Below are 26714 nucleotides of genomic sequence, written 5' to 3' on the forward strand. Positions count from 1 at the left end.
GGGCAATTTTTTTTAAGTAATATTAGGTTTTGCATCTTTGGAGCTTAACAGTCCATAGTCATGATTCATTAACTTATCTAGTCAACTGAATAACCACGTTCTGTTTTCATTAAGCTTTTGCTTGTGGTTTAGCTCCTAATTTGGTGATGTGATTATTTGCCACAGCACTGTGAAGTTTCATGTGGAAGATAGTATGGATTTTTTCCCCCTGGGGTGGTTGGGTGGGTGTGTGTGTGTGTGTGTGTGTGTGTGTCCTGTTAGAAGCTAATGGAGAAGTGTCTCTAAATAGAACTTACTGTATTAATTTTTTCACTTAGGCTCTACAAGTTCTACCTCAGAGGTTCATTCACCACCTAATGTAGGACTGAGGCGTAGTGGTCAAATCGAAGGTGTACGGCAAATGCATAGTAATGCACCAAGAAGTGAAATAGCCACAGAGCGGGATCTTGTAGCTTGGAGTCGAAGGGTGGTAGTACCTGAGCTATCAGCTGGTGTAGCCAGGTAAGGAAGGGGAATTATGAATTGTTAGGTACCACAGTTGTTTGTATTCATTTTGAATTACAGTCTTCTGAGTGCCTTTTTAGCTCTAATTTGTTTTAAATTTATCTGCGGAGCTAATGTTTTAAACTCTTCATGACTCTGGAGAAAAGTTAAATTTCAGTATATGTCCCTTTCTGGGATGATTCATATAAATGATATGGGGGGAGTGTTAAGGTGAATGGGGGGGGATTATAAATTTGGCTTGAACAAATACGAGATTTTACTGAGTAGCATATTTAAATCTTGGTTTGTCTTGTTTAACTGTATCTTAAAACACATTCATAGTTTGTTATAATTTAGTTTTTTATGGATTTTACTAGTCATTCAGACCACATCATTCAGAGGCATAGTGAAAATACATTATATTATTTATTGGTAATAGATTATATAAGTATTTTTAAATAATTCTTTTTTATACTTAAAAGTATACATATGTAAATTTAAAAGTATTGATTTTATGTAATCCTATTCTCAAGGTCATTGCTATGAGGGACGTTTATATCCAATTCCTTTTGATTCTTTATTAATGAAATACTCATGAATGAGGTCCATATGAGCCCCAACTAATACTGACTATATATTATAATACTGTACTATAATAAAAAACATAGGAAGATCAAATTTGATTTTAGGATTTCCTAGTTCTTAAAAGATAAGAGTAATTATATAATTAAAAATATTTGTAATCTGAATATTTATATATATTATGCTTTTTTGATTGGACAACACCCAAATTTGTGTTAGGTTTTAGGATTATGCACCTAAAGCTTGAATTTGAACCATAACTTTATCTGATGACAAATACACCCAGATGTTCTTAATAAAAAATTAACTCTCTTAGTATATTTTTAGCTGCGTTCCTGTCTACTTTTTAATTCTAATGTTAAGGTTTGAAGAGGGTGCAATAAATAATACCCATCATTTTAAAAATAGTTCTGAAGGAGTAAAAAATAACACAAAAGAGTAAGACAGGAAATGAGAATATTTTATTATTCATACGGCTGTGAAGAACATGACTTTTATCTGCATGAATGTGCGCTTCCTAATACTGAACCCCACCGAAAGGTACCACTGGGCCACGGTATTTCTCCTCATGTGAGGCAGCTGGTTTGCCTCTTTAAAGTGCAGAGAAGAATGTATACATGGCAAACGGGGCATAGAACTGGGCCATGCTAAGCTGGATTTTCCTTCTAGAGCATCCTAATTAATTAGTTCACTCCTCCTACCCTAGAGAAGAATGAGTAAGGAGGTGAACAGAGTCCAGGAGTGGGTTGCTCGTTGGTGGTGGAGGTCCCTGCACACGGAACAGTGGGGAAGATTTGTTTCTCTCCAAATATTCGTCACCTTTTTATCTCTTTTTCTTTGAGCTTGACCATTGAGCATATGGTCCAGCGAGGCTGTGGCCATTACTTCAAAGGATATTCACCCTTCCTGGAACTTTGCATTAAAATTAAATCCAATCCCATAGCCAACAAAGGATTAATATCTATTATATATAAAGAACTCTCAAAACTCAGCAGTAAACAAAGCAATCCAGTTAGAAAATTGGGCAAAAGCTATGAACAGACATTTCATCAAAGGGTACATACAGATGGCAAATAAGCACATGAAAAGATACTCAACATCATTAGCCATTAGTGAAATGCAAATTAAAACTTCAGTGCAATAATCTTTGTACCTATCAGAATGGCTGAAATACAGTGACAGCACCAAATGCTGGGAAGGGTGTGGAGAAACTGGACCCCTCCATGCATTGCTGGTGGGGATGTAAGATGGTGCAGCCACTCCAGAAAACAGTTTGGCATTTTTTTCTTAAAACCTAAACATAAGACTATCATGCGATCCATTGATTGCACTGTTTGGGGATTTATCCCAAAGAAATTAAACTTATTTTCACACAAAAACCTGTACGCAAATGTATAGCAGCTTTATTCGTAATAGCCAAAACCTAGAAGCAACCCAGATGTCCTTCAGTGGGTGTATGATTAAACAAACTATGGTATATCCACACCACAGAATAAGACTGCATTAAACAGGAACAGCCTGTTGATACACAACTTGATTGAATTTTCAGGGAATTACGGTGAGCAACCAATCTCAAAGGTTATGTATTAATCCATTTATGGACTACTCTTGAAATGACAAAAGTATAGAGATGGAGAACAGATTAGTGGTTGCTAGACATTGTGGGGAGGAAGGGCTGAGGAGGAGGAGAAAAAGGTGGATATGATCATTAAAAGGGCACCGCAAGGGATCTTTGTGGTAATGGAAATGTTCTTTCTGTATCTTCACTGGGGCAATGGATACACAAACGTACACATGTGATAAACTTGGAGAGAACCAAATACACACACAAACACAGACACATGAGTGGAAGTAAAACTGGGGAGTTCTGAATATCAGTGGGTTGTATCAATATCCAGATCCGGGTTATGATGTTGTACTGTAGTTTTGCAAGATATTACCATTGGGGGAAGCTAGGTAAAGGATACAAGGAACCTCTTTGTATTATTTCTTAGAACTGTATGTGAACCTACAGTTATCTCAATAAAAAAGTTTAATTTAAAAAAAAATTAAGAACAAACAAAATTAAATCCAAGGGCATTCTTTTCACAAGATTCAAGTTCACTCATCTCCATTCAGAATCATGACCAGCCACATTAGAGATTCTGCAATTAAGTATAAAATGACAACATTAATATACCCAAGTAATAAAATATCAATATTATAGAGCTCTTCCAGGTTCGAATTTTAACTCCCTTCCAACTGTGATATCTCCAGGGAAAAATTAAAGTTCAAAGATTAAATACCCTTCCAGTTCAAAAACCTTAAAGTTTTAAGGAATTAAAATTTTTTAAGAATTGTGTTGTCCTTGTGAGTTCAGGTTCCATGAAATTAAAGTTCACAGTTAATGTTCCTCAAAACTTCTGTTGCTCAAATTCAGCTTCATACTTGGATAGAGTTGAAGTTTTTTCAGTGGCTGAAGCCTGACCTGCCTTTCACTGGAGAGAATGTAGTTCTTTCAGGGCTTCGGGAGTTAATGTTAGTTCTACCTCAAGGGTCTGTTGTGCCTTATTTTTTTTTTTTTAATTCCAGCTATCTGTATGGCACATAAGATTATCACAGCATAAGCCCAACACTGACATAATTTTTGAAGAATAAATAAATTCTGTTTTTAATCCTTGGAGCAGTTACTTTAGGAGTAACTGTGTTCCCAGATCCTAAAACTTTATTTGCCTAATACTATAGTAGAAACGTAGTATCTAGTTCAAGTGGACAGAGTCTGTCTTTCCAGTATTCCAGTCATTTAATGCTCAATGTCCAGAGCTCACAATCTATGAAATTAAACTCAGAAATCTTTATCACATGCCTCATCTGAAAAGAAGGCATCAGGAGTAACATCCCCTCTCTGATACCTAACATTCCCTTTGGGGAGAAATCAGTTATAAACATTATAGATTATATGTGGCTTTTAATTCTCTTTCAGTAGGCAAGAAGAATGGAGAACTGCAAAGGGAGAAGAAGAAATAAAGACTTACAGATCAGAAGAGAAAAGAAAACACTTCACAGTTCCAAAAGAGAATAAAATGCCCACTGTCTCAAAGGTAAATAGTAATTACTTTGATGTTTAATATTTGCTTCATAAGTACAGTGACCATTTTAAGGCCTTTTTGTAATTAAAGATGTTAGCATTGTAGACAGGATATTTAACTAGTGAAATAAAGTTAACATAGCTAATTCTCGATTATCTTTGGATTATCTTTAAATCTTTAGTATTACATTTCCTACTTTCTAGCATACCTTTCCCCCAAATGCCAATTGTAATATGCCTGTTAAATCTAATAAATTATACCTTAAGCCTAAGCAAAATCTTTTTTTTAGTTCTGCCATTGGTGGCACACTGTAAAACAGTGTTCTGGTTTTGTTTTTTGTCCTACACTTTTTTTTTTTTTTTTTTTTTTTTACTGTTTTTGCACCTATTTGTTATTGCAGGTAATTAAGTCAGCTATGCTGCTATAAATAATAGTTCTCATTTTCTCCATTAAGATAGGTAAATTGTCCCTACTAGTTTACCCTGTTGGTTTGTCTGTCATCCTACTCTGGAAAAACTTTTCAGTCCAGTAGATTTCAATTGGTTATGCCCTAATCTGGGAGAGATACGTACTTAACCTTCTTGAGTGTCAAGGGTTGACGGCTCTCTAGACCCAGCTTTGTGCTCCTTCCTCTTATTTGAGTTCCTCAGACCTTCTAAAGTAGTTTCCTTTATTACAGCTCCCTCTTTCTGTTTTGTGACTCTTTGAAGGACTCAAGTTGTCCTTTGCTATTATTTTATGTTTTCCTTTACTAAGGGTATCATACCTTGGCATCAGTAGGACCCTACACTGTTACAGTTTCTGTTAGTATAATCTGAAATAATCTTTTCTTTTTTAGGTTTTTGTTGTTGTTGTTGTTGTTGTTGGTTTTTTTCATGGTGTCTGGAAAGCATACCCTTTTTTTGGTATCCTTTGCTCTGAATCCAAGGATGTGGAGACATAATTCATATAATGATTGTGAGCTTGTATTGCTACCACTTTTATGGATGGAATATGGTAATATCTGTAAAAATTAAAAGGATATGCTTATCTTTTAATCCAGTAGTGGTACTTCGAAGACTATTTTTTTAGAAAGAAAAGAATTGATGTGAATGTATACACGTGTGTGTGCATGCAGATATTTGTAGTGTCTCTGGTGCAAAAACTGGAATAACTTTAGTGTTTATTGGTGGACGAAAGGTAGGATGTCATGACATATATATATACCCATGGAATACTATACAGCTTTTTAAAGAAATGAGTTAGAGCTCACTCCATTGCCTTGGAGAAACGTTCATGATGTATTTGTTAAGTGAAAAAAAAACAAGTGGGAAAGTAGTGTTTATAACATGACCTCATTTTTGTTTTTCAAATTTTATGAGACTGGAGAAAGGTTTGAAAGCACCTCCTATTGATAATCACAGAGGTACAAGTTATGAGATGCTACCTTTCATCTCAGAGTTGCATTATTTTTTTTCCTCTAATAGTAGAGGGTACTAACTGTGCAGGGGGGTTGTATAAATTAATACAAAAAAACTGTTTAGAAAGCAATTATAAAGTTGATTTTTGAATAGGCTTGGTCCCCAAATTACAGTGCCTTAAATTTACTTAATTTCTCTTAAATATTTATTTATTCCCCTTGAGGGAAATGTATTTCTCTCTGATTAAAAGCCTCGGTAGGTGGTCAAGGTCTGGTTTGATGCCCTCTGTGTTGAGAACTGAAGTTCTTTAAATATTTCTGATTCTCTTATGTGTGAATTTGACTTCATGCCCCAAGATGTCAGCATTTTCATATAAGGCTGCAGGATGGAAGATCATGTCAGTGAGGAAGGTGCAGAGGGTACATACGCTCTCCTGAGGAAGGTTTTTTGAAGTTGTTCTGCAACATTGTGCCAGATACCCCATTGGCCAGAATTTAGTCACATGAAATTCTGACAGTGAAAATTTCATTTTCTGTGCAAGAAGCGGGGAACAGATGTTGGTTGACAACCAGCTTTTTCTTATGCATTATATATTAAGGCATTAAAAACATGTTCTTTGACTTGGAATTTATTCTAATGAAATGCAAAATTGTGGATAAAGCTTTACAAAATGAAACAAAAAGCAGTTTTTTAATGAAATAGATTTGCGTAGATAAATAATATTTAAATGAAAGAAGCAAGATCCATTACACTCTTAACAATAAATTACTCAAAGCTTATGAGATTATAGTTGAATATTACTTCCTTTTTTACACCTTTTACATATTTTCCCAAATTTTTGCAAAATTACAGAACCCTTCAGTAATTCTTGTAGAGAGAATCTGTGTGGAGTAAATCTTGTATCCTTGTATGTGAAAATGTATTTTATTTCACTTGGCTTTTACAAGTTAACAGCCCCAGCAAGAGTAGAGGTAAAGTGCAGGGAAGAAGTGACAAGACTGTGGGGAGGGAACTGGAGAGTGGAGGTGATGGAGAGACAGAGACTGGTTGAACTCAGGTTTGCAGTATTATAGGTCTTGAGGTACACAGCCCCATCCCCCCATACACATACAGAATCTTTTTTAGGATACAGGGCAAGACCTGGATTTTTTCTTTTTCCCTCCCTTCCCAAGTGCCACCCAATACACTTGTGAAACCAGAGCCAAACATACTCAGATACTCAACACAGCATATTATTCTGAGAGAGATAAGAGAGGATATTGGAAACATGATGTAGCAGCAAGCTGTTTTGGAGAGGGTTCTGTTGGAGAAATTGGGATGAAACATCTTGTCTTTGAAATGGAGAACTCAGTGGATGGGTTGAATAGAGGAATACAAAACACTGAAAAATAAGTTAACAAGCTGGAATGTCAAGTTGAAGAACTCTTCAGAATGCATCAACAAGGGATAAAATGATGGAGAGAATGAGGGAAATGTGAAAAACATGTATGTGTATGTTGTATACACACATATATACACAGATTAGAAGCACATAGTAAAAAAAAAAAAAAAAGCTTTATTTGGTAAGAGTCTTCAAAGAAGAAAAAATATACAGAGGGAGAAAAGAGTTGGAAAAATTTCCTAGAATTAATCTCTAGCTGAGCAAATGCATGGCGTGCCAACTAGAATAAGGAAGAAAATAATACAAAACTAAATTTAAAACCTCAATTAAGCACATTATAGTGAGATTTGAAAATATCTAAAACAGAATATTCTGAAAGTTTCTGGAGAGAAAAAGGGAATCCCATGAACTTGAACTTGACTAATATTAGACTTTTTGTTTGTTGTTGCCAAAATGGATTCCACTGAGCACCCTACAGCCAGAAGAGTTAAGAGGAAATTAAAGAATCAACACCTACATTAGGGAAGCTGTCTGCAACCCCAAGACAGTAGTGCTTATGCTGATTTCTTACTGGAATGGTGACAACATGCTGGAGCCAAGTGCTAACATGCCTTGGTTCAGGGGATGGAAAGTCCCCTGTAAAGATGGCAGTGCCAGTGAACCATGCGGCTGAAAGCTCTGAATGGCATCCTGCCACCCACTTGTCTAATGGACAAGCCTTTGGTGCCTGCCTCTCCAGGTAGTATGGGTACTGTCCCTGTGGGCCAGTTGCAGACTGGGGTTCTCAAATCTGGCATGTGATCACCTTTGCTCAGTCGTCATTACAACTGAAGTTTAAAAAAAAAAACAGTCTGTTGAAGTGCGCGTGAAGCCTTGGGTGAAGCTCTTCTGAGACAATGTAGACCTCAGTGTCAAGAGCGTGTCTGTCAGAGCTGCTCGCCATAATAGCTTTGTGCTTCCTGACAGCAAAAATAAGCCATGAATGATGGAAGCAGCCAGCGTCACAGCTCAAATGATTATCCTGAGCCATCCAAGCTAAGTCAGTGCTGGCTATGCACCCGTGCTGGATTGTACCACAGCTCGGCTCACACAGCTTGCAAGGTTGCTGACCTGAAGGAGAAGATTGGTCACTGTTCTGGGAAGGGGCTTCTGGAAGATGGCCTCAAATTCTTGAAAGGTGGTGGTGCTGCCTGCCACGGTTGATAGGTTCCTGGCAAGCCCCCTTGTGTGTTGAGAGCTCCTCTGACTGTCGCTTTGCTGTTCGTGACGTGAGACAGACAGTTGCTATCGGTGTCATCAGATCAGTGGACAAGAAGAAGGCATCTGGAGCTGGCAAGGTCACCACGTCTGCCCAGAAAGCTCAGAGGGCTAAATGAATATTATCACCAGTACCGGGCACCCCAGTCTTAACCAGTGGGGGAAGAACTGTCTCAGGACTGTTTCTCGATCAGCCATTTAAGCTGAATAGTAAAAGACTGATTGATAACAATGCGTCATAAAACCTTGAAGAAATGGAGAATGTTTTGTGGACCATTTGATTTTCTGTATGTGGCAGTTTTAACTTAATAGTTTTTAAATCAGTACGTTTTAATGGAAACAACTTGACCAGAAATCTGTCACAGAATTTTGAGATCCATTAAGACAAAATTAATGAGAAGAGGAAAAAAAAAAAGTGAGGCTATAACTATAGGTTCAAAGGACTGAGAATATAACTAATAGGTTCAAAATTATTTTCTGCCCACACTTTAAAGATAGTGTTCCTTTTTCTTATTGTATGATTTATTGCATGATATGTTGTATGTATAAGTCTGATGTCAGTCTTTTTTTTCGAAGGTAGTTTTTAGTATTTTGCTTCTATTTTTTTATATTCACAAGTTGGGTTTTTTTCAGGTGTAAATTCTTGTGTTGAGTTCTTTTCATCTCTGTAACCATGTTGGACTTTAAGTTATTTTGATCAGTCTTAGTTGTTTTCTCATCTGCTGCAGAAGACTTTTTTCTCACATTTGCCTGCAGCAGAAGAGAGAGCTAGTCACCTGGTATCCAAGTCTCATAGTGATTGGTTAGCTTTGTGATCACCATTTTGTTTTCTAGTTTGCCTCTGCCTTATTATACATGCCTCACAGTCTGTGGTCCTCGTTCTTACATCTGTTCTATAGGTTTGGCGTGCATACAGGAGAGTTCAGTGTTAGCCTTAGTCTGTTACTATGAATCCTCATCAGAAAAAAAAAGTTTTTATAACCTATCAATCAGCAAGTGAATTTCAACATATCATAAACCTGTGTTTTAACTTAATGTTAAAATATTTGAGCTGGTACTGTAGTCTAGTCTACTTATGGGATATCTTAAATATGAATGGGTTTTTTATCATTAAAAAATACAACTTTTAAAGTAAAAGGCGTTCTTTAAGCATACTCTAAATAAATTTAATTTACTTTTTTCCAGAATCATACTCATGAACATTTCCTGGATCTTGGAGAATCCAAAAAGCAGCAAGCAAACCAACACAATTATCGTACGAGATCTGCATTGGAAGAGACTCCCAGACCTTCAGAAGAGATAGAAAATGGCACTAGTTCTTCAGATGTGAGAGCTCAGCACACTCATAGATTTCTGTTTTCATTTTTACTTGTTTTTTTTAATGTAACTTTTATTCTTTGCATTCATTGTTATATTTATAGATGTAGCTCAAACATGGTTTGTCTAGGTCTTAAAATGATAGTGATAGTTGAAGGACCGTAGTGTGTGTTCTGGGCATGGCACAGATATTCATAACCTCAAGTCCACAAAACAAATGCATGTGAATTAATTATTCCCATTTTGAGGGCTCTGAAGTTCAAAGATGTTTAGATTACACATTTACCGAACTATTAAATGGTAGAGCAGGGATTAAACCCATGTTCCTTTCACTCCAAAGCCAGGTTTTTGAAATATTACCATGAAACTCTAGTCTGTAACTATAACTGATCAGTAGACATTTGACAATTTTGGTTAGTTTTTAATCTCTGTACCAATTTATAGCTTTCGCAATGTAAATTTTTAAAATATTCCTTATGTGTAATTATTTCCATAAATATCATTGTCCCTACTAAATTATATATTCTTTCAGCAAAGGGAATCCATTTGCAGTCACAAATCAGTCTTATTTAGCAATTACAATGGTCTTCCTTCCCCTGTCCCACTTGCCCTATTACCCCTTCACTCACAGTTAAGTCAGAGACTCTATGGTCTGAGATGTTGACAGCTACACGTTTTTGAAGTCATGTTACGTTTTGCAGTGGTAGACATGTATGGGGATTCTCCACATATATTCTCTATGGACAGGGCAATATTAGCACAAACCGAGAGTATTCTAACCATAATTTAAAAGTTAGTCTCCAGTGTTTTCAGGTCCTTGTATGGCCAGAACAAAATGATACGTTCAATCTGGCAAAAAAGATAAAATATACTCATTATATAAACTTGACACATAACAATTTAATATGCCACAGAATGTAAAATATATGTGTGCTGTTTATTTGCATTATAAAATATTTCTTTATTTTTGAAAGATTTATAGTATTATTACTCTTTTAGATATTAAGTTTCTATAAAATTTTAAAAATATTAATTCAGCTCAAAATGTATTTCCAGGTACATCTGTTACATAAGAAAATTCTACTAATTCTTTGATTTGTCTTCAAAACTAATTTGTTTATGCCTTATATTTGTAGAGGAGAATAATAAGAAAAGAATATCACCTTTGGCACAATATATTAGTTAAAAATGAAAGAATCCTGGGTTTTTGGTTCAAATAATTTGTACTTCCATATAGTACCTTTTTATTTTGTATTTAGAATGTAGAATTATGTTTCTGTTCTCCCCCTTTAAAGAAGTAATATACTAAGAGTGGGAATAATCAGATCACTTGTTCAGATTTTTTTTTCAGTTATATTGAGCAAAGATTAAATTTGCTAAATAAAATTTACTCTGGATTTTGATCTTTTCATATTTGCCTAGTTTTCAAAGCCCTGTGGAACAGTTATATAATACATTCTTCATTTTTAAGCCATCAAAACAGGAAAAATTTTCTCCCCAAGATATAACATTTAATTAGTAAAAAAATACATTTCATTATCCTCGTGAAAAATGATCTGGATGTGCCCAGCAGTTAATAACACTGAACCATTCTTGTGTAGAGTGGGTCTGAGCTTTGAAGTAAAATGACATGAGTTCAAAATAGGCTTTGCTGCTTATTAATTATGCTGCCTGGGGTAAATTTCTTAGCCTGTTTAAGCTTTAGTTTCTTTTATTTAAATGACTGATTTCCTATCACCAGCACTGTTTGTCTAGATCAAATGGGATGATATATACAAAGTGCTTAGAACAGTTTCTGACATATACTAAAAGCTTAATTAATGTGAGCTGGTATTTTTATTGGAGCAAGATTTTGTGACCAAAAAAAAAAAAAAAACCAATTTTTATAAAGAAAATGGCTTCACAGGTAGGTATCCTGTGTTAACCAGTGAATATTTACTAAAGAGAAATCAGAGTGTTTGGGTAGTTTTTAATCCTCTCCATTTGTATAAAATAATACCTGAGTTGGAATATCCTTTTTTTATATGATAAAGCTATTTTAATAATAAAAACATAAAAGTTCCTAAATTTAAGTTTCTCAATGCATCTATAGAAAAAGAAGACTTAAATTTTAAAAAAGGCCCAAGAAGTAAAGTTGATATCAAATATTAATTTGGTATCACCCAGTCTAGAAGATGTGTTATGAGGCTTTTTTAAAAAATGTTAATCCACCCAAGAGATTGCTCTGAATCCAGTATTAATAAGTATTTTATCTTTGGATACACTTAATATTTGGATACATTCAATAATTTTTGTATAAAAATATGAGACCTGTGTTTTATAACTAACTTAAATCAGGTTTTAATATAAATATCCTAATATGATTCATACTATTAGATATCACTGACATTTTCTGTAATCATAGAATGTTATTCTGTAAAGCTATACAATAAAATATGTATTAACTATCTCTTAGGAAGGTGAAGTTGTTGCTGTCAGTGGTGGAACGTCCGAAGAGGAAGAGAGAGCGTGGCACAGTGATGGCAGTTCTAGGTAATTTAATGAATTTTTATTCTTCCAAATGTAATGTTAATTCTTTAGAAAGCTGCCTTGATTCTTAATGTTAAAATCCTTTCTATCAGAAACATATTTCAGAGTCCGTTTGGGTTTAAAATTGATCTTTCTTCAGAGTCTTTTTGTAGTTGTCCAAAATTTAGATTTCCTTTGACATGTTTTCTCTAGTAGAAAAAAAATTTTGGATATTGTAACTAGATCTACAAAATGATGCTTTTAACTTTTTCTTAGTTGATATTTTATCTTCTGAATGCTGTTATATTTGTAATACTGAACCACAAGCTAGCTTCATTACTGGCTTTGAGAAATATTTATGCATTAAATTATGAAAGTAATGAGATTTTTTAGAATTAACTGTCTTTTTTAATGGACTAATAATAATAATATTTTCTTCCAGCAATAATATTTTCTTCCAGCAATGAGAATAAACTTTCCCTTTTTCCTGTTGTTCCCACCCCATTTGATCACGTAAGCGAGGATTCCTTCAGCTCTTTCTACTTACTGGTGATTCACATTGTTACAGGGCTTGATGGCCTTGGCTGACCTTGCGAGGTCTTAGTAGCAAGAAAGAGGTAGAGTCTTTGGGAATGGTAATTATGTTTAGCCCCTGATACTTATTCCCTGGCAGCACTAGCTCTTAAAATTGCCAAAGAAACCAAGAGGCTGTATTTAAGAATTCTTCACCTCTTTTTATCATGGACTTTTCCTATTTCCACAGTAGTTGCTCCCAGTAATGATATGCAAGTGTTCATTGTTATGTCTGGTGGTTTTCTGTATCTGAAACAAGACAGTAGAAGGAAAACTCACTTTCTTTTGGCTCAGCAGTGGAAATAGAGTATAGGCATACATTGGTGATATCTCAGGTTTGACTTCAGACCACCACGATGAAGAGAATATTGCAGTAAAGCAAGTCACCCGAATTTTTGTTTTCCCAGTGCATATAAAAGTTATGTTTACACTGTACTGTAGTCTGTTAGGTGTGCAGTGGCATTACGTCTAAAAAAAATAATTAAACATTTAAAAACAGCATTAATCTAAAAATAATACTATTGGGAAAGTGGCAGTGATAGACTTGTTCAGTGCAGAGTTGCCACAAACCTTCAATTTGTAAAAAACACAGTGTCTATGAAGCACAGTAAAAACAAGGTATGCCTGTATCTCAAACCATGAAACAACATAGAGGTTCTTGTTTTGAAAAAGCAGTGTTGGCTTCAGCAGTTGGGGAAATTGTTGTAAAGTACATAGACCTCTGGGGTTTGTAGTCCGTGCTGGCGGCAGCAGATTTTCTGTGAGAGCTGAGTGCTCCAGAGAGTAACAACAGTGAGAATTTGGCGAGTGCCGTTTACAGTGACCATGGCTGGGGTTAGAGTAAATAAATGCTCCTAAGTTGAGGATAGCTAGGTAGCTATTTGCCTTGCAGATGTGTTCCCACATATCCAGAGTAGTGTCAGAAAATATTTTTTATTTAAGTTCTTCAAAATCATTTTAAGTTTTAAGATGAAGTCATGAAATCATACTAGAAAACACCTTAATTATTTGATTGTTATCTGTGATGATTATTCTTAGGGAGATAACGGGTAAATTGCCCATAAAGGACACTCGGGCCAGAGGGACAAGGTAGTAGAATAAAACTCCAGAAAAATATGCCTTCAGTGTTATCAGCAATATGTTTAGAGGAGTGAGGATATATACATCAGTAAATCTAGACAACCTGATTATTGATTTTAACATAGTATAATTTAGATTCCATTAAGGTAATTATATTTATAAAACTATAAAATCAAGTAATGAAATATTCTCATGTACTAAAATTAAAACAGAAGATAACATAATTGGATTCTTTATTTTGCAACATCAGTTTAGTAAAACTTAGGTCTGTTGAAGGTAAACTGAAAAGAAAGCTTGAGTTTCCAGTGAGATACAGCCAATGGCAAACACGATTGGTAGTGATACATAAAATATTAGGCCTGTATTTTTCTGAATCTTACTTTGCTCTGAAGCATAAGATACACCTAGGGTGTACACTGGAGATGCCGTGCAGAGTTGGCAGGCACAGCCTTCCCGCTGGGTAGGAGGACTTCTGGCCCTGCCAATTCGGTATCTAGCTACCGTGAAGGCACCAGGGCTCTACCGTGGGCGTTCCCGTGTCAAGGGGCCCACCTGCCCTCAAAAAGGAATCCCTATGCTTCTTCCTCAGTGTCAGTACCTCCTGTGCTACCTAGGGCTATCTTTCTGCTGTTGCTAGAGCTGAGGAAAGTGGTGCTGTGCCCCTCATTTTTGTATACTCCACAATATTTTGAACACATGCAGCACTCAGAAATCTGTATGTTTGCTAAAATCATAGAAGGTACTTAAATTCATTGTTTAACTAGCACTATGACCTTATTTATCTTAAAAATTTTTGGAGATACTTAAGTAAATTAAGCCTACAGACGTTTAAGAAACTATTGAGAAGATGAGTTGAAAGTTAGGAAATACTTTTAGTTCATTTAGTATGTACTGTTCTGTCATTACTTTTTATTATGATCTTTCTTTACATTTTCATACAACAAAGTCTTAAAGTGTATCTTGTCTGTGTATTTTTTAAATCTCTTCTTTCCTTCTAGTGACTACTCCAGTGATTATTCTGACTGGACAGCAGATGCAGGAATTAATCTGCAGCCACCAAAGAAAATTCCTAAGCATAAAACCAAGAAAGCAGAAAGCAGTTCAGATGAAGAAGAAGAATCTGAAAAACAGAAGCAGAAACAGATTAAAAAAGAAAGAAAGAAAGTAAATGAAGAAAAAGATGGACCAGTATCACCAAAGAAAAAGAAGCCCAAAGAAAGAAAACAAAAGGTTGATTTATATATATATATATATATATATATATATATATATGTTTTCTATAAAAACAAAGCATGCATTTTAAAAGTGCAGCTGATGAACATAAACATTTTTCAAGTGTACCAGCAAATAATAGAAAAAACTCAGAAGTACGCAGTAGTAAAATAAAATATATTAAGATCTCTTTAGTTTCCTCAAGTTTTTAAATGTTTAGCATGTGAGAGTATTTACTTGTAGAATTACCATATTGTAAATATTGAGCATTTAATCGTATAACATGAGCAGATCTTTTTCTTGAGACTCCAGTGGGATTTGTTTATTTATGTAAAAAAATTAATGCTACAAAACACACAGTTTATTAGTCTTTTAATTGCCTTTACTTTTCAACCATCCTTATTAACTGTTACTGCTGAAAATACTACTGTGGTAACAAGCCTTCATTAATTTACAGAGTATGTGAGCCATCACTAGTCCTTAGGTCAATAGTACTGGTTTGATTACTACGTCTTTAGTCTGTGGATACTTTGAGACAGATCAGAGAAAGCAAGAGATGAATGTTATGTGAATAAGATCTGTTAGCTGTTACGGAGTTGGAATACTTTAAAAACAAGAACTGTTTAAATTTTGCTCTAAAGTAAATGAAATACAAGGGACACGTTTTGTATTCCCCAGAAGACTATAAGTTCGAGGCACATTTGGTTAAACAAATGGAAGATTTTTTTTTAAAACCTCTGCCATTTTTAGAATTAAATAGAAGTTGTTAGCTGTAGAATTAAATACTAGGGAGACGGTAGGGTCTTTATCTTTAGAGAGCTTTGAAAAATTTTAAGACTACTTCTGTCTTAAGTGTTTATTTTATCTGCATCCATTGAGTTCTTGTTTGTTTCAGCTTTATAATTATGGGTTACTTTAATCTGCATTCCTCAGCCTACTATCCTTTTTGTCACCTCCTTTGCCTTTGTCTAGGGAATATTTACCAAAGAGAGTACCACACATTAGCCACAGTATTTCTCTTCTTCCTTGTCAGTGATGATAAATGTAGGCTGACCCATTATTTTACATAGTAGACAGATAAAACTGATTTAGCCATGTATCTGGCTAATGAGGTAAACTTTTTTTTCATCTCAAGACAGTTCTGATGAACTTTTGAGGTTTGCATTGTTACCTCACATAATTCTTTTGTCGCAGGAGTGCAGTTTACTTCACCTGGTCCCCTTTTATTTGATGATTATCCATAAACTAATACCTCAGGCTCCTTCACACATGCTACATTTGGATCCACTGTTAATGTTTGGCGTACTTTCATTTCACTGTTTTGCTTAAAGTATTACCCCAGGGTCTGTCTGCCACTAAATTTATGTGGGACAGATTTTAAATAGCATAAAGTTAGGATGTTACAGGCTACTCCCTGTAATTTGGATTTTGTTCACATGGTTTGTTGTTAGCCTATCAGTGAATCTAACAGTAGACAGAATTGTTCTTATTCCTTAGTCGTCTTATCTCAAGTAAACACAATATTTCCCTTCTTACGCATAGAGTTGTAGAGCTGAAAAGTAACTGAGACATCATTAATTAGTTGATATTTATTGCGTCTATGAAAAAAATGAAAATATTTTCCATATGATTGTTTGAATTAAGCAAAAAAAGAAAAAAAAACCCAGTTAGGCAAATATAGAAAATGCTTATTAAAAAATAGAATTCTCGAGAGATATAGTAAAGTTATCTCAGATATTATCTGACATATATCCCTTATGCTGTTAGGAGCTCTGGAAATCAGAGCGATGAATCTTTATCTGGTGCCTGCAGTTTATAAAGCAATACAGTGGATAAAAAGAAGTGTAAGACGTAGTACTTGCTCCAGAAACAATGTGTGACTAACAAGTTATTTGAATCCCCCCCCAAAAAAATAGAATAAATATCACATGATAAAATATGTTTGATTGGCAAAGTAATTTTATAGATAATAACTCAGAAACCAAATGGGGCCATCTTATCTTAGAGTTTCACATAAGCTTTCCAGAAGAAATAAACTTTTAGGTGGACCTAGAAGAATATCCATGGATAGAAAGGAAATAAATCAGTTACCTGTATCTCCAAAATTAAAGAAATCGCAATGCATGAGGCTGGAAATTTAGAGACATGTCAATGCATTTTATCCCCTAAGTGGTTGTAAGTACTAACTGACAGAAATCTACTTTAACCAAAACTTCTAGGTTCCCCAAGAATTGTTGAGGAATTGTCATAATGTTTATCATAATGATTCTTGTCTATGCCACAGTCTTACAGTTATAAATATGATTACTTCTCGTGTAAGAGTTGTTAGCTATCCTAATCGACATTCTGGGAAGAAATGCTTGCCTTAGCGTATTAATAGTTCATATTGAGGCTGGAATAAGTAGTTTTTAGACTTTTCCGACCTTTCTTTCTTTTTACTAAGTCAAAGGAAACCTTTTTCAGACACTTTAACTGAACACCTCACCATATGTAAGACGGATACGATCTGTGGATCTCACTCTGTGATGTGCTCAGTGCATAACAGTACTGGCTACTCATTAGCTACTTGTGGATAAAATAACTGTTCACATGTCATGTGGTTTTACATCTCAAATCTAACACATAACAAAATTTATTTTCTAAGCTTTCCCCTCTAACGTGCTGCACTTCAGCCTTCCTCAGCTCAGCAGTGACAACTCCAGTTGTTTACACCAAAACCCTGTAATTCTTCTTTTTCTCTCATTCCGCATTCAGTCCATCAGGGAATTATTATCATGGCTCTGTCTTCTAAATACATTCAGCACTTGACTGTTTTCACCACTTTTGCTATCATGCTAGTGTGAGCTACTGTGAACTCTCACTTGTATTACTGCAGTAGCCTTCCATCTCTCTTCCTGCTTCTACCCTCATCCCCCTAGGCTCTGTTTTCTAAAGCAGGGATCAACAAACTTTCTGTAGAGGGCCAGCTACTCCACCAATGTAGCCTAAAAGCAGCCCTAGACAATACATAAACGAATGGGTATGGCTTTGTTCCAATAAAATTTGATTTATGAAAGAAGATAGTGGGCTGGACTTGGACCATGGGCCATAATTTGCAGATGCCTGCTCTGATGCATCCAGAGTGATCCTTTTAAAATATGTCAGATCCTATCACTCTTCTGCGTAAAATTCTCCAATGGATCCATCTCACGTATAGTAAATGCCAAAGTCCTTTACCCCTCCCTTACTCTCCAGAGAGAGTTCTCCTGATGTGCTTAACTGAGAAACACAAACAAAGGTGGTTAATAGGAAGAAGAGTTAATAGGAAAATGAGTATTAAGTAGCAACCACAGCATACCTGCTGCAGGTAGTATTCTCGACACCCATTATGACCTTTTTTCTTTTCATGAACTTTCATTAACTCACAGTGATAACTACCTTATAACCACCTTTTTTTTTTTTTTAACGCAAGAGAATAAAATTTAGAAATCTTAGTTTACAAACACTGAACCAAAACATTTTTAATCAACTGCATGCAGTTTCTCTGTCTCTACTTACATATGTTAGGTTTCAGCTCTTAGAAAGTCCATTTTTCCAAAGTCTAAGGTACCAATATCCAGACTATGATGGCCACCTGTAGGTGACCAGAAAATTTTAGCTTTTTCTCAAAGGCCTATTCACAAAAGTAAGAGACCTGGCTCGACAGCATTCTGTTTGAAAAAAAAAAAAAATCTGAAAAAAATTTTTTTTAGAAGCTTGTGTGTGAAATGGCTACTTTAAAAGGAGTTAAAGGAATATTCTTGGGCTATGTGGAAGTATAATGCCCAGCCCATGGAAACAGTTAGCCTTCTGTATCTTGGCACTGCTCAGCCCATATGAGAATATCTTACTTAGTTCTTACTAACATGCTTATGACTAGGATTTTTTAAAATAAAATCTCGAATATGCTTCGGTCTGTTACATGGAGTGTTTATGAAACTGATAGAATTTTGAGAGGAAAGAAAGGAGACAGAGCTTATACTTCAGTGTTTATGGGAATATCTTGTCACCTAGTTTTGTTTTGAATATTGTCTGTAGAGCTTTGGTTTATCTAGTTCTTTTTTTATGGAGTGATTTGGAGAAATCGAATATAACTATACTGCCACTGCTGCCATCTTCCCAGAGTAAGGTTTTTAATACTTAATATACATTTTTGTACAAAGATCCCTTCCCCTTTTATTTTTTAAACTACCTTTGTAGTTATTTTAAAGGGCAGATTGATAGATGAATGCTTTCATGATAATATTACTTTATATTGTTTTACACTTAGAGATTGGCTGTGGGAGAACTAACGGAAAATGGTTTGACGTTAGAAGAATGGTTACCTTCAACATGGATTACAGATACTCTCCCCCGAAGATGTCCATTTGTGCCACAAATGGGTGATGAGGTATTTTTTAACTTTTAAAAAATATCCTTTGTTTCATTCAAGTAACTAAATACTTTTTATAGCTCTTGAAACAGAACTCTAGAAAATTGCAGCAGTTTTATAAAGTATCTCATTTTACATATTTGTATCTGTATATGGAAAAAGGAAAATTAGGAGGAAAGCTTTACTGATTATCTTTTTTGAGGCTACTGTAAAAATTGCAATAGCAAATTAAATATTGTAAGAGAATAGAGGTTTTGTTGACATTTTAAAAACTAATACGGGGCTTCCCTGGTGGCGCAGTGGTTGAGAATCTGCCTGCCAATGCAGGGGACACGGGTTCGAGCCCTGGTCTGGGAAGATCCCACATGCCGCGGAGCAACTAAGCCCGTGTGCCACAACTACTGAGCCTGCGCATCTGGAGCCTGTGCCCCGCAACAAGAGAGGCCCCCACAGTGAAAGGCCCGCGCACCGCGATGAAGAGTGGCCCCCGCTTGCCTCAACTAGAGAAAGCCCTCGCACAGAAACGAAGACCCAACACAACCATAAATAAATAAATAAATAAATTAAAAAAAAAAAAAAAAAAAAAAACTAATACGTATTTTTTAATAAGAGGACTTTATGGCCAGTTTTCTTTTTCCTAAGTTATATGGTAAAGGAAAAACAAAATTCAGCATTTTATTTTTATTTAATTTTATTTCATAAAAGTATTTTATTTAAATAACTATAATGTTCATAATATGTTTCTTAGATCTTAAAAAAAGTCTATTCGAATATCATTTCATTTTTAAGAAAATATGGTTGGTCATCGTTTTGGACTATGTTCTTGTGAATTTGAAATGAAAATGTAAGATATTAGACCAAACTTTTCCACTCAGGAGTTCATGTCTCCTTGTTTTATGCATAAATGTTAAGAGGCAGGGTTATCTGGTGTTCAGTAGATTCATAGTAGTAAGTTAGGAATTAAAATAGAGGCTTCTTTAGCAGAGCACACTAACAGTAGAAAGTGACAGGTGGCAGTTGACAGTTTTAAAAAAAAAGAAAAACAAAAACTTTTTAATGCAAGAGTAAGTAACTCTAAAGTTCCAGGCAGCTGGAGCAATAATGATATTAATGAATAGAATGAATGTGTGTAAACTAATGGGTATCCCAAAATATTGCTAAGAACTTAATAGCATTTTTTGAAATTCCAGCAGCATTTTTTAACAAGCTCAACTATTTATCGTGGGAAGTGTCGTGGGAAGAACACTTGGGCTCAGACTGCTGTATTCACGTACCAGTTCTCCAGGGTGGTAGTCAGGAGTCACTTAAATTTGACCTCCATAAATGAGGATAAATATATGCCTTGCTCTCTTTATAATGATAAAATATATGTGAAAATATATATGAAAATATATTTTTCATTTTAAAGTTTCCTGCATTTATACAAACTGCTTGCTATAAAAGTAGGTGAATAATCAACTAAACATGACCCCTAGTTACAACTTACTTTATTATACAATATAAATTAACTTATTTTGAATCCAAAAATAAAATGGTGAAACCAAAAAGCCAAAAAATAACTGCTTATCCTAACCTCTTAATGTTATTTAGAACACTATGGTTATGATTAAGTGACAGTAGGACAGCTTGAGGAAAAGAAGGGGAAAAAAATCAAAATATTAGAATTTCTTTTAGTTTAAAGGACATTAAATTCTCTCTGCAGTTTCAGCTGATACCGTGCATCTTGCGTCAAAGGAAACACATTCAAGTTTTAAAATTGTGACTTTATTTACTTTTTAGGTTTATTATTTCCGACAAGGACATGAAGCATATGTTGAAATGGCCCGGAAAAATAAAATTTATAGTATCAATCCCAAAAAACAGCCATGGCATAAAATGGAACTACGGGTATGGTGTTTATAATTTAATAGTCCAAAAAGATGCGATTATAGAGGAAATTGTATTGAGTGTTACTATTTTCACTATAAGAAACTGTATCATGAAGATACCTTTTCTAATTGAAACAATCTGGGAAGTAGAAGGTGTTTAATTTCTAAAGAAACATAAGATTGAATTTATATATTCCAATAGTTTATAAGTTGGGAATAAAATGTAACTATGGTGAGAACTGGACAACATTAACATCTAAGGCAAACTTCATCTTTGTAAATTTGCAAGTATTTCTAGGTTTATCAGCAGTAGTTTAAAATTATTTCCAGGTCCTTGGAACTGTGTTAGAAAATTCTTATTTCGCTAAAGTTTTCCTTTTTCTTTTTTTTTTCTTTCGTTTTCTCTTTTTTAAATTGAGATATAACTTGCATACTGTAAAGTACACCGATAAGTACACAGCTCAATGGATTTTTACATATACATACAGAGTAATCACCTAGATCAATATTAAAATGGATAATTTTTTTTATTATGTTTTAGCAGTTTATTTTGTGAAGATGGTTTCTTATTTTCTGTATCTTCCTCAGGAACAAGAACTGATGAAAATAGTCGGCATAAAGTATGAAGTGGGATTGCCTACCCTTTGCTGCCTTAAACTTGCTTTTCTGGATCCTGATACTGGTAAACTGACCGGTGGATCATTTACCATGAAGTAAGGACTGTTGAAAGAGGCAATAGTTTCTTAGTATTGTAGATTATTTTTCAAGATCCAGATAAATTTGAACGCCTTTTAGATATTTGTAAGTATATGACCTAATCAGTTTGTTTCTGTTTGTACTTAGGTACCATGATATGCCTGATGTTATAGATTTCCTAGTCTTGAGACAACAATTTGACGATGCAAAATATAGGCGGTGGAATATAGGTGGGTAATTTATTTAGAAGCCGTAATGTTTGCTTTATCTAATAAGTGACTTACTATTTTTCATAATTTAGGTAAAGATAATCAGAAATCTTGCCATTTGCAGGAATGTTAATAAGAAAGTAAGATATTGTGTCAGGAATTTATTTATTTATTTTTAAGAATGAAAATACTTTTAATCTAGGTGATGCTGAAATTCCAAACTATTTTCTCTCTTATATTTCTTAACTATGTATAAGATTGTTTATAGCTATTCCTTCTGCTGTTTTATGTGCTGAATTAAATTTTTATCCAAAGGAATTAATGACAGAATTCAAACTTGAAGCAAAAGAAGTCTTCCAGTTCAAAATGTTTAATAATTTGGACTGGGACTAAAACTGAACTGACATTTTTCTTTTATTGGTTAACTCTGTTAAAATTAAAGCTAATACTGTAATCAAGACTCAAAAAAAACTTCTAAAATCCTTAAAAGTCTCCAGGCATTTAAGGTGCATTAATTTATGTACAGATGGATGTGCTATTTTCTAGAGTATTCCTTTTAAAAATTTCAGACAGGGCCACTCTGTCATCTTGGAGTAGACTCTGGTGCCTATATGGCTTATTTGGTTTGAAAAAGCACATCAGTTGACGTGGCATTTCATCCCTCTTCCAGTGCCATTGGAAGGCCTTTGTGTGGTGATTTGTTGTCTCTTGTTTGGTCTTGGTAAATGTAGAAATTTACATGTGTGCTGTAAAAAGAAAAATTATGGAAATGCAAGTCATTAAAATTAGGGACATGCAAGTTACAGAAAAAAATTTACACCCATGTGCCATTTCTCTGGAAGCTTTGAAAGATGTGTTCCATCAAATAAGGGAGTAAAGAAAAAGACACGGAATCTCTGCAGGAGACAGGAAATTCAGAACAGGAAAGCACCGAAAGGAATTCCCAAATAACAGTCAACAGAAGTCTCAGGATAGCATCTGTTTAGCAAGTCTGTAAAACAAACAGTCCCGAAAACATTGTCCTCTAAGAGTGAAATCATCAGGAAAAAAAAGTGAAACTGATAAATTGTATAACATGTTTGACTTTGTGGGAAATTATGTATTGAAGAGTGTTTTATAGTTTGAGCTATTAGAGAATGTGAGAAGACATAATCATAAATTCAGAGAAAACCAACCATAAGAAAATGAAGCAATTATACAAAATTATATAGGAAAGGAATTGTGTGCTATTTGGCTCATTAGCAAACAATATTTATACAGTGTAGTCATGACAAAGGAAAACTGAATATGGATTAAATAAAATGCACATACCCTTTATATACAGTTATATGGAGAGAGACCAATACTTAATGTCTAAAATTGATGAGTGAAGAAATAGCTATATACTCATTATTTAGAAAACCGTAAGTAAATTCAAGAAGAAAGAGTTAAATGTTCTTCTTGGTTTTAGATGTAAGCCTTTGGTACATATGATGTTTTAAATTATTTACATGTGTTAGTTGATAAGATCAATTTCATCTCTTATTTTTGAGGACACGCATCCGCCAATAAATTGGCAGAACAAATATTAGCAGTCAGAGTCCAGGAGAACATTCTAGAAATGCACTGACAACCTAAGCAAAGGAATATGGTATGCATTGGACAGATCAGAGAGCTATTTCAAATGGATGTACATCAGAATGTTCTCATTTGGATCTTATCATTTTTCTCCCCTAAATTTATAGATTACTATTTCTTCTAAAGTTAATACTAGTTAGTCTTCTATTTCTGAAGATATTTGCATGTATCTACCAACTGCCATTTAAAATTACATCAATAATAATTACTTCAGCCTGTCCTCAGGTATGTTTAAGGCTTGCTCTGGTAGACTGTATTCCTTGCTTAACTTTATTGTCATTAGCCTGCAGTATCATTCTTTGTGGTCAGGCACACATTATCCATTTCTTCCTCTTTAGCGTAATGTCGTCAGTCTAGGTACAATAGGATTGTAAGAAATAGCTTTATGAAACTCATTATTATGTTTACTGTAAGGTGTCGGAGGTGTCAGTATTGCTGTTTATTAAATTATATATTAGCTTCTCACTAAGGGTAGCGTCACTAATATGCATCTGAGGAGCAATTAGAGACTCTTAGTCTAGTAATAGATCATGTTTCCCTCTTAACATTGGCTGTTAGAATGCTTGAATTTGAATCTAAATTTGATCCCAGTGCATACCCACTCAGAGTATATATATACACATATATATAACTCAACAACATGCAGTTGTGTTCTGTTAATTTAGCCTGACTCCAGCTTTCTTTTTTGTCATTAAATTTCTTTTCTTTTTTAAATTCATTTTATGCTATATATAGTTGGCCCTCCGTATCCATGGGTTCTGCCTCCGCAGATTCAACCAATCTTGGATCAAAACTATTACAAAGATTAGTTGTTTTTGTTTCTTTTTTATTTGTTTCTATAGGAAAGGGAAAGTGAGTGTATAGATGAGTGTTAGTAACTTAAGGGTGATTTGAGTCAAAGGAAAGCAGGTTGGATTGTTCTTGTTTGGTTTGTTTTTAGCCTGGACTCTTAATTGTTGGTTAGAGGAACTTCCCTACAGAAAGTAAGAAATTAAAGATAGACTATAAATATTTGTTGGGAAGAAATTATCTGTGTTTTTATTTGAATGAAAAATTTGTGCATAGTCCTAATGATGTGCTAGATTGGTAAAAATGTTTAAGATAAGAGTGAATTTCTCCTTACCGTAATAAAATGTAAAAAATGGTGCTGAAAGTCGGTCACACTTCAGGTGTGCTTATTAAATAACTTCTTCCCTCAGTATTGCTGATTTTATTTATTTACTTATTTATTTTGGAGTGTGTGGGTCATTTTTCATAGGTCTTTTAAAATCATACAGGCAGTTTAAGTGTCTTAAAGGAAAGAGGACTAACAACAGCAGCGTTTCATTTCAGAGTAATGAGATGGCTTTTATTCTTGTCCAGGTGACCGTTTCAGATCAGTCATAGATGATGCCTGGTGGTTTGGAACAATTGAAAGCCAGGAACCTCTTCAGCCTGAGTACCCTGATAGTTTGTTTCAGTGTTACAATGTTTGGTAAGGAAGTATTGTATTTTGGTTCAGCCTAACTTGTTTTGAATGTTTTCCCGTCTGTTAATAAAATGATAAAGATACTACTTTTAAACACTGAAGTAATTATTTTTACAATGTGATTTTATTAAAATTGCAATGCAATATTTAGATTTTTTAATATAAAGGTTTTCCTTCCTTTAAGCTGGGACAATGGAGATACAGAAAAGATGAGTCCTTGGGATATGGAGCTTATACCTAACAATGGTAAGTGTAGGTTAAGCTTTTTGTGTCTGTATTATGGAATTAATTTCTTAAATAAAAATCTGATTTGCTAACCTGCAACTACGAAGAGTTCTTAATGAAGACCAAGTAGAAAATATTCATTCCACAAATATTTATTACGCACCTATTATTGACCCTGGAGGGTAGGGGAGGCATAACAGTGAAAAAATTAGACATAATCCTTGCCCACTTGGAATTTGTAGTTTAACAGGGAAGGTTGAAATTAATTACAGCAGAATACGATACTGATTTGCTAATTATTATTCACTCTAGAACAGGGGTCCCCAACCCCCGGGCAGCGGACCGGTACTGGTCCACGGCCTGTTAGGAACTGGGCCGCACAGCAGGAGGTGAGCGGCGGGCAAGCGAGCAAAGCTTCCTCTGCCGCTCCCAACACTCGCATCACCGCCTGAGCCATATCCCACTCCGCCCCCAAACCCCCCACCCCCACCTCCCGTCCGTGGAAAAATTGTCTTCTATGAAACTGGTCCCTGGTGCTGAAAAGTTTGGGGACTGCTGCCCTAGAAGATGAGCACTTGGGATCAAAGATATTTTTGTAACTCCAGCAGAATACATAGAATACAATGTAATACTGAGAGTTCAGGCTTTTGAGTGAGACGTAGATTTCTATCCTAGCTCTGCTGTCTTTTATCTATGTCATCTTGACAAATTCCTTTAAATCTCAAAACTCTAGATTCTTAGGATTCAGCTTTTGAAACTGTGTAAACTAATACTTTCCTTAGAGGGCTGCTATGAGGATTAAATGATATCATATGTGTAAAGTGCTTATTATAGAGCCTGACACATGTAAGGGCTCAATGAGTAGGTAATTATAATTAATAATAATAACCGTCATCTTGCATATGGCCTAACGCATTGCCTTAGGATTTGGGAGTTAGCCTTAGGCAGTGAGTATGACATCTTCCTGGAACTGAGAAAAGACCAATGTGGCTGAAGCCTGGAGATTACATTTTCTTTCTATTTCATTGTCCATGTTTGTTTCCGTTTAAAAAAAAATACAACACACACAATTGTATATGCCTAAAAAGGTTTAAAAGGATATATACCAGATTATTAATAATGATCATTTATAAAGGGTGGGGATATGAGGACTTCCACAAATTATCTTTTACATTATTCTGTATTGTTTGATTTTTTAAATAGTATGTTACTTTTACAATCATGTAAGAATAAAGATTTTAAAAAACAAAAAGAAAAAAAAAGCCTGACTTGTAACATAGTAGAAATAATCATTTATAAATGGAGTTCCTCACTAGTTATTGTATTCTAAAAAAGCAGAGAAAAGACAATGTGGAAAAAGTAAACCCAATCTGGTAAATC

The 26714-nt window shown here is 34.7% G+C and overlaps 1 protein-coding gene across 3 annotated transcripts in view; it reads left to right on the forward strand.

Annotated features, from left to right (window-relative positions):
* Positions 1-26714, forward strand: part of PHIP (pleckstrin homology domain interacting protein) — a 126510-nt gene that overhangs the window by 74535 nt on the left and 25261 nt on the right. For 2 of the 3 annotated variants that reach the window (XM_059941756.1, XM_059941759.1), the window contains exons 19-29: positions 318-501; positions 4028-4145; positions 9357-9497; positions 11944-12020; positions 14648-14879; positions 19150-19269; positions 21031-21138; positions 21708-21832; positions 21963-22045; positions 25004-25115; positions 25294-25355. In XM_059941756.1, the coding sequence (XP_059797739.1) occupies positions 318-501; positions 4028-4145; positions 9357-9497; positions 11944-12020; positions 14648-14879; positions 19150-19269; positions 21031-21138; positions 21708-21832; positions 21963-22045; positions 25004-25115; positions 25294-25355 (1362 nt within the window). The remainder of the gene's footprint in view (positions 1-317; positions 502-4027; positions 4146-9356; positions 9498-11943; positions 12021-14647; positions 14880-19149; positions 19270-21030; positions 21139-21707; positions 21833-21962; positions 22046-25003; positions 25116-25293; positions 25356-26714) is intronic. The other variant, XM_059941758.1, reaches the window with a different exon arrangement.

Source organism: Balaenoptera ricei, chromosome 12 (genome assembly GCF_028023285.1).
Source record: "Balaenoptera ricei isolate mBalRic1 chromosome 12, mBalRic1.hap2, whole genome shotgun sequence".
Lineage (NCBI taxonomy): Eukaryota > Metazoa > Chordata > Mammalia > Artiodactyla > Balaenopteridae > Balaenoptera > Balaenoptera ricei.